The sequence below is a fragment of the Colias philodice genome, chromosome 15 (genome assembly GCF_061535455.1).
Source record: "Colias philodice isolate Cphi_HAF_F1 chromosome 15, ilColPhil1 Martin Lab GWU primary, whole genome shotgun sequence".
In the NCBI taxonomy this organism is placed as follows: Eukaryota; Metazoa; Arthropoda; class Insecta; order Lepidoptera; family Pieridae; genus Colias; species Colias philodice.
This window is the reverse complement of record NC_143100.1, coordinates 11,121,440-11,130,811: the sequence shown is the minus strand read 5'-3', so window position 1 is coordinate 11,130,811 and position 9,372 is coordinate 11,121,440. Positions and strand designations below refer to the sequence as shown.

At 31.2% G+C, this 9,372-nt stretch overlaps 1 protein-coding gene across 1 annotated transcript in view; it reads right to left on the bottom strand.

Moving 5' to 3' along the window:
* Positions 1 to 1,203: 1,203 nt before the first annotated feature.
* The window catches only part of LOC149482505 (proton-coupled amino acid transporter-like protein acs), a 31,185-nt gene continuing 23,016 nt past the window's right edge, over positions 1,204 to 9,372 (bottom strand). Inside the window, exons 3-10 of the mRNA XM_089704339.1 lie at positions 7,397 to 7,513; positions 6,675 to 6,825; positions 6,214 to 6,335; positions 4,981 to 5,065; positions 4,388 to 4,632; positions 3,934 to 4,146; positions 2,996 to 3,165; positions 1,204 to 2,572 (exon numbers count right to left, since the gene is read on the bottom strand). Coding sequence (XP_089560465.1) covers positions 2,277 to 2,572; positions 2,996 to 3,165; positions 3,934 to 4,146; positions 4,388 to 4,632; positions 4,981 to 5,065; positions 6,214 to 6,335; positions 6,675 to 6,825; positions 7,397 to 7,513 — 1,399 coding nt within the window. The 3' untranslated portion in view covers positions 1,204 to 2,276. The remainder of the gene's footprint in view (positions 2,573 to 2,995; positions 3,166 to 3,933; positions 4,147 to 4,387; positions 4,633 to 4,980; positions 5,066 to 6,213; positions 6,336 to 6,674; positions 6,826 to 7,396; positions 7,514 to 9,372) is intronic.

Here is a 9,372-nt window from a genome sequence, read left to right as displayed (position 1 = left end):
AGAATGATACCAATTTTATAATAAATTTAGTGTATTAAAAATGGGTTGACTGGGAAAATCCTGGACAGGATATTTTTTATAAATTATTAAAAAAAAAAAATTTCATTTTTTATTAATTGCAGTTTCGAGATAATAAAACAATTTTTTTATAAAACAGCGCTGACATAATTTTTTTTCCATCATCCTATCAAGTGAAAGTAACTGGTACCGACATACCTGTTTATACCTGCCAACCTAGCCGTTTGTCCCGGTAAATATTAGAAAACGACTATGCCTGCACATTCTGTAGGTTTCATACTTTAAGTCTATTATATATTTTTTATTATGTTGATACTGCAATTAATTAAAAAAAATGTTTTTTTTTTAAATTCATTAAATGTCCTGTCCAGGATTTTCCCAGTCAACCCATTTTTAAAACATTTTTTAATACACTAAATTTATTATAAAATTGGTCTCATTCTATTATCACGCCGTTGCATTTTGACTTCTATTCGGATCTTAGACCAATAGTAAATAACCGTACTATTCGTCTACTTTTTATGTAGGTACATAATATTATCTGTATCCAAGATGCATCACATAATACCTCCAGATGAGTACATCAATTATTATAACATCAAATGCATACAAAACGCGACATCGCCAAAAACCTCAAAAGTGAAACGCAGTCCACATTAAAATGTATTGCATAATCTAATATAATTCTGTAACAGAGTTTTCACTTATAATAACTACCGGCATGTATTAGAAAGGTGGCTTTGAGATGGGAGATACCGCGGTATGTTATTAGTTACGGAAAGGAAATGTAATTAGATCTTATTAACGCATGTGGACACTTGAATGAAGTACATTGAGGATGAATATTGTTATAGTAATATTATTCTAATAATATTAAGCTATTGCATAGCATTTTAAACTAGCTTCCGCCCGCGGCTTCGCTTGCGTGCTGTTTTAATGAAAGGTAGCCTATGTGCTTTCTCAGAGTCTAAAGATTGTCTGTGCCAAATTTCATCAAAATCGGTTGCAGACAAACAGACAGACAGAGTTACTTTCACATTTATAATATTAGTAGGGATTAAAATCTGAAAATGGAAGAAATAAAATTTGTTTCACTTTGTTTCAGTAATTTATTTAATTTGTTATATTTACAATCATTCTAACATAATAAACATCTTAAGTACATAATTACACAACTAACTAAATTGTAATTACTTCTACTTTGTACGATTTATCATAACAACATACAAAAACTGTATTTAAAATATAAAATTTAAGCGGTTTTCATTATTATATTAATTTATCTTTGTTTCAGTCTATAATCTAATTATCTTGATGAATTTATATAAGCTGAAAGAGAATATAAATGGCGAAATTAATTAAACAAAAGATTTTCCTAGAATCTATATAAATAAATTGGTCTTTAGCTTCATAGATAAGTAAATTTTAATGGTTTAGTAGAAATAAAAAGTATCTTTTTCTCAATTATATTCTTTGTCAAATTAAATAATAATGAATTAATAAAAATAATATAGACACTATAATGACCTCTGTCTTTTATAATTTGTCCAAATGTAGTTTAGTATATTATAATACTATAGTTTTAGCCGCGGTTTCTCTTACATGTTCCATACACAGAAGTACCTAACAATTTTCATGCTTACGTCATAGTAGAATTGAATATACGTATAATATCTGTTGGTTACTTACATGCGGCAAGAATACAAAATTAACACTTATAAAAGTAAAACTTATATATTTAATAACTCGTATACAACTATAATTCACCTAAAAATTTTAATTATATTATACTCTATATTATTTTCTTGTCGTCATTTAAATAATATACTTAAGTAGTTAAGATATATTAAAATATAATTTATAAAAATGTCAGTTATTCTTATACAAGTCACTGGTTTATATTATGTATAGGTACGTGTTTCATAACTTTTGTAAAACATTGTCGGTAAATACTTAAAAGCAAAAATATCATAGACAGACTATCATCTCCAAATAATTGAAAGACGCGGGTAGGTACAGGTAGTTTATATAACTGTAAAGCTACTGTTTTTATAAAATTGTGCTAATAATTATTTAAAAAAAGTCTAGTCATTGTTCTCTAGGTTACTCTTAAAAATATTATTTATTCGTTCCACTTTTTAAATAATTAATTCTATAATGATGAAATGAAATATCTCTACTTTACAATTCGAGCTATTAAAGTCGTTATCACATCTAAGAATACCTAGTATCAACATTTACATTTGTACTTTAGAAATTTAATATATCAATGTACTATCTGTACTATTATGGTCATCCACTTCAATTTCGCTATGAGAGAAATCTTCAATCATACCAAGTATGGACACATAAGCTCCGGATATCAAAGCAATGATAGATATCAAACAGATAATAATGTTCTTGTATAGGCGATAGTTGAATATTCCAAAGCCCTTTTCCCAGTGGTAAACTATATCGATGGTGGCCGGGATCAAGAGACCAAAAGTGGAAAAGAAAATGGCGCCGACGAAACTGATCACCAATTCGAGGTTGGGGAACGCTGCGGCGATGGTAACTGAAATTTTGATATTGAGGTTACATTATTTTTGGCGTGCAAATGTTTCTGATGTCATAAATCGAGGGATGACGATAAGACGGCATTAAGAAATAAATTGTACACACAACATATTAAATTTGGGAAGAAAACGTGTAAGTTCCAGAATCAAAACGGAGGGCAAAATGTAACATTTTTTACGGTATTTTACAGTCCTAATGAAGAAAGGGTGCACTTCTTGTATTTTTTACTCAAGCAGATTTGCTTACGATGGAATGAATATCATTATAACCGTTCAAATTTTATGAAATTTTACAAAAATATTACAATTTCCTTAGGTATTATTAAAATCATGCATAATAATAATATCGGTATTTTCAAATTTAGATGTAAGAAGATTTAGTGGATATCTAAGGATGATCAATAAAAGATTTGAAAACTTACCCGTGCCAATAACAATAGTAGTCCTGATACCAACTTGGATTACATTTTCATAGCTGTTCGACTGTCTCCTCTGAAGTAATCTGCCAATAAACTCCATGGGTACGTAGAATTGTAGCGCATATGAGAAGAATATTACGACTGCCATGATGATTTTAGTGGCTTGTGCGATCCTGTAAAAAACAAAATTATAATAAAGCAGGAATATGAAGCGACACAATATACTTCTAGAAGGACGAATTTAACATTATCTTTTTCCTTATTATTTTTTCCATTACAACCGTTACGAAACTAAAATTGTTTTAATTTTACATATTATATACCAAATAAATAAAAGCTTATACTCTATTAAAATATCATAGAACTCCTAACATACTTTTATTTAAAATTATAATTATTCTCGAAATAATATACAAGGATAAAAATTATGATTCTAGCTTTTAGGCATTTAATAATTTATTATTTTATTAAAATCTTAAAAGGTTTTCTCTTAATTTGAAACACCTACTTAAAAAGTTGAAGCAAATATTATTGTACACAAGATCGTATAAAGTTTTCGTAGGAATACTTAATTTATCGATTTATAAATATAAATTATAGTTGTTAAATACCCATCTCAAATTATACAGAAAATACCCCTAGCAACACATAAAACATAATATAGCTGAATGTAACATAATGACCTGTTTCAAGAGGTTTATTACACAGAATACTAATCATAAATATTCTCATAATATTGTTGTTGGAGAGTTGAGTTCGGCATAACAGTTCCCCTAATCGAAATCGTATTATATTTCCTTAGCTGTTTCCCGCATGAATTTAGTTAGAAAATCCACTCACTCTTATTGGCTAATAACTCTCCTTCGGATTATAAATAAATAAGTTTCAGTAGTTTTTAACTTCATAAAATAATTATAAAGCCAAATTGCTCGATCACTTACATGTCACCTTCAGGCAGGTTCAGAGTCACGCTGCCCTTAGCCAAATCTCCGAATTGCAGGTATCCAAAGAAACCCACAATCCCAAAGAGAGTGATGACGATCCCCATGGAGACGTTCCACACCCCTGGACAGCCAAGGAACCGCTGTGGGTTCTTCATTTCGTTCTCTACTGGCATTACGACTCCGATGCCTTCCATTGCGAATATTACGGTACTGAAAAGTAAGCATGTCTTAACTCCAAGATTGTGAATATGGCATTTATTCTTCGGAAGGCTTTCTATTATAGGTACTTAAATTTGTAGTGGTGAAAATAAAAAAGTTTAAAGCAATGTGTACATGAAAGTGAATCAAGTCAAGCATAGATTTTATTAATCTTCTTTGATTGTATACTTTGGCTAAGTACCTATATACCAATTATTATTTTAATCGACCCTAATTAATAACTAATAATTACCTCATAAACAAGGGCCACTGATTCACATTAGCAACCATTTCACGCTCAGAAAGCGGTGGTAAGTCAACGAACACATAATACAATGTGATTCCGAATACCACAACTAACAACGCATTAGCCAACGCAGAAAACGGCACTAAATACTTCAAATTTCGTATTTGACAGAGCAGTGCCAAGGGAACCAGGGTGAGAACACAGTATGTCTGGATTGAAAGGATATATCCTGGATAGTAGTAGTCCAATACCTGTAAGAAGAAATAACGAAGCTTATCGATGTTGTGGGATTTAAATGCGGCAATTTTTTTTAATTCACAGATTATAATAAAATGTAATAACTATTCACAGCTGCATCTAATTTTTAATGACTAAAAAGTGTAAGTATAAAAAATCATCGAAGATAAAAATAATTATTATTTTTTCAATTTCTCAAAATATACTTAATTTGTTAAAAAAATTACAATTTATTATGGCCAGCATTGAAATAGTCCCATTAATATTATTATCCATTTACAGAAACAGTTCGTATAAAATGTACAACAGTTCTTAATTACTTTTTAATTATCTTCATAAAGTCAACAGTAACGTTCATTTACCTCTTTACAGGAAGATCCGATGAAAACAACGTAGACACACAAAACGCTGAGGTACGTCACGGCCATAGAGTAATCTATCAACGTTCTGAAAACGAGAAAAGTTAGATCATCAAAATTCTGAAGCCTCCTTGTGTTCTACGAAACTTTTGATACAAATCCGGCATTGTTGTTTAAATTTTAGTGTGCTTTTAAAAGTAATTTATTCTAAATGTGAAATCATTTATCTGGCTCTTTTTGTTATTCTTTCTATAAGCACGTGCTTTAAAAGTAATTTATCCTAAATGAAATCTTCAATCTGCCTCTTGTTTACGTCCATTTTTCTATTAGCACTGCTGATTAAATCGTGTTTAAAATATGTTAAAGTCTTTAATTATTTCTAAAATATGTACCTAGAAAATACTACTGCTGTTCGATCCCACAAGTAAATAAAATTAAAGAACAGACGCAGGTTTGACATAATCCATACTAATCCATACTAATATTATAAATGCGAAAGTAACTCTGTCTGTCTGTCTGTTACTCAATCACGCCTAAACTACTGGACCAATTTGCATGAAATTTGGTATGGAGATATTTTGATACCCGAGAAAGGACATAGGCTACCTTTTATTGCGAAATATGTACCACGGGCGAAGCCGGGGCGGACCTCTAGTATTTTATAAAAGCAACTTGTTTGTTAGGTACGCTCCTTGTTATAAATTTCTTGTTTTGATAATAGATTTTGATAAAGCTTTTCCAAACAAGTAACGATTTCGCGAGAACTGCTAAAACTGGTTATTCTTTAGACTTTTCCCAAAAAAGCCATTTGTTTAAAGATTATTGGATAATTAGTTTAAGGTTAAAGAAAGTTTTACTTTTGAAAGCTTAACATAGTATCGTACCTATTAAAAGGTTTTAGATGCTCGATCAACCAAAAATAAAGTCAATGTTTTCTGTACACATTTTTGCTATTAAAAAAGGGAAGGCGTTAGAAATTCTTGGTATGACGATTTAAAGGAAATTGATATTAGGAGAGTAAACAAAATATAAATTAAATTTAAATAATATTGTACTACCTGGTACATATATATGCAGTATATAACAAAAATAAATTATAATTAGATATAAATCTATCTACTTGTTCCATTTATATTAATTATATTCTTATAATTTTTCCAAATCAGTATTAATATACAAATTAAACAAAAATCCTTTCTCGCCTACACTATTATTAGTATAAAACAATAAAATTACGTCACAAAATTGCCCCAAGGCCGCAATCTTTTTGGTCCATATTCAAATGAAGCTCCACAAGTCTCCGCAAAACTCATTGAAGGCTTTTTAGCTTCTACGCACACTTGTTGTGATATTCTTACCTGAAAATTTGAAATTATCACTACATATTATATACTAAGTACATAAATAGGATAATACAAAGCTATCTACCGCTATTTGTTCATATGTCCCTCTGCCCGTCGTATCGTGTCTTTTAAAACTACGCAACGATTTTGATGCGATTTTTAATAGATACAGTTTTAAGTACAAGATCAAATATTATAATAGTAAAAGTGAAAACTATTATATAATTTTCTTATTCTTAAAGTGACAAACTAGTCTAGTTATATTTTAATTTTCACAATTTTCACAATTATTAGAAGTCTCTTTATATAAATAGGTGATACCTAATGATACTATAAAAAATATGCTTTACTTACCACCATCTGAACTGTATGAGTGCATACAAAACCAGCGAACAGCGTTCCTATGACACCGGCGACTAATCCAGCGTTTTTGAAGGCAGCTGGCATGGCCAGCACTCCCGTACCGATGCATGCTTTTAGTATGTGAGCGATTGCACCTACAGTCCTGTAGATTGAGATTTTAGGGAGTAGGCAAACATTAACCTTTCAGGATATTGAGGATTCCCGTACAGTCATAATAAATTGTGGTGTTGTTAATAAGGCGATCCATATACAGATCGAGCTGCTTCACGCGGCAATTACTTTGCGAGGCTTCTCTCTAGTGTGGATTCGGATATAAGAAGACATTAATTATTTATAATATGTTAATTACTCCTAGTGCAATGTTGCGAAGAATTTTCAGTGAAAAGCAAGAGCTCTCATACCAAAAAATAATATTAAAAAAATGGGAGTAATAGTAACGTGATACTAATTATAAGCATACGCTCCAAATAACATTTTGTCGTGAACAATTCAGAAATCTAACATGCAAGGATATAGGTTAAAATCATAATCTCCCTTTGATTTCAGTACAAAGGATGTAGGTAATTAGCAATTCTATACACCTTTGTGATCCTGTGAATAAGTGGCAAGTGACCTGGTTATTGTAAGTATCAGTAACAGGTCATATTGATGTATCAATAAGCCATTTATAAGTAACTGATACTATAATATACTCCTTATGTTTTACTACTTACGTTGTAGGATGTTCCACTTGTCTATGTTCGAAGGGATTGTAGGCTTTCTCGTTGATTACATCCTTAGAAGCAATACTGAGTGACGATTGGAAGCCGGGATTACTCGTTAATTCCGCTCTGAAATAATAATAATTTTTTCGTGTACCAAAAATGTATTTATATCAAAGCCGCCCACGCTTTTGCTTGTAAACATTACGGAACGTGACAATCGTTACAAATTCTCTCATATTTTAACACTGATTTTCACTCCTAAAACTGCTTAATATAGCAGAAATTGTTCTATAGAATTTTCGCAGAAGTTGCACCAAATCTAGACAAAGTAATGACGAAACTTTTATTAAATACAGCTACTTCTCGAAATCGTGGCGTTTGTAGGAATAGTTTATAGCAATTAAAACAAGTTCATTTTATTCTAACGTTTTAAATATCCGCTGAGTGAGAAGATTCAATACGACAGAGATTTCTACGTGTTTCTCAAAGCACGGGGATATATTTTTTAAAGCTCCCTGACTCTTGGATGCTGACACTGATTGCTATTGCAATTGAAATATTCAAAAGGCGGGTATCCATAGAGCGAGCAGAGTCGCGAAGCAATTACTGCGCGAAGCGGCTCGCTCGGTGGAGACTCGCCTATATTTAAACCTCATTTGGAGACTAACTTAGGACTGGGTTTAGTTAAAGATATTATATGTTATAAACGTGTAGGCAATAAGATTGCGTTATTGTCATAAAATATTGACAAATTGAGCGCAATCAGACCCAGTATCAATAAACATCTCATAGCATTACAACAGCGTGCTTTTACAATTGTTACAAACTGCATACCTAAAATAATGGACAATACAAATTGGCAATTTGTTTGTTGAACCGTGAATTGGAATATTTGTTGATTGAAAAAACATTTTACGGGTGATTGCATCGAATCCCATGGATGAGCGAAGGTTGAAATATGAAGGTCAGATTACCGTAGGTTATAACAATACAAGGTCATTGTGTTATCAATGATACATTATATTTATTTATCTCGTACAAGCCGATGGAGTATACTTAACTGTTTATCCTGGCTCTGCTTGTTACGGGATAAAAATGAATTAAAAAATATGTGATTTATGAAAAATGGTGCTCGTGAAATTTCGTATTTGGAAATCAGTCCACTAAAGAGAGCTTGCATTTTTTGGTTGTTAAAATCAGTATGAATAATATAGTTATACCAAAAACACAATTATATCACCTAGTAGATAGTGTAGCCTAATTAGCTGCGAAACAGTATACTATTAGCCTCACGGTAAGTTTCTATGAAATTATCACACCTAAATTACCTCAAAGGAAGCCTTGGAGAAGGATACAGTATTCTCGTCACGAAAACAAAACTTCAAAAGGATGGAACTAGGGTTGCATATTTGTGTGAACGCTTCGTAAATTCGTAATAACTTGTAGAACAGGAAGGAAACAAATGTTAGTAAAATTATATACAACATATTAATTGGTTAATTTATTCGTAAATGCGTTCGTTTGTTTATTTATTACTGTTCAATTTTCTTGTAAAATATAAGATTAGGATCATTAATTTTCGACATATTTTACGTATATTCTTGAGCGCTACAAAGCAGCCTTTTACCACAGAATAGTTCATTCATAAAACTGTATACTAAGCAGTATACAGTTTTAGTTCAGAGGTATCTCTTTTGGTTGCTACCTAGGAAAAATCAACGTAGCGCATACTTATGTATGTAAAGTAGGAAGAGATAATCAAATGCATTTAGTCCAATGCTGTTCGTATTAAATGCCGTAGTATATAAATGACGTAGCATTCGCCTTTGATAAGCTAATTATTGACCAATGCTTTTTCGATGACACTAACACGTGATGCAGAAATATACACGTTTCTATATAAAAGACTCATATTAGTATTTACTATTTAGTTAGTCCGCTATCACAATAGAATTACACAGCGTATACATTGCATAGCATTGTTT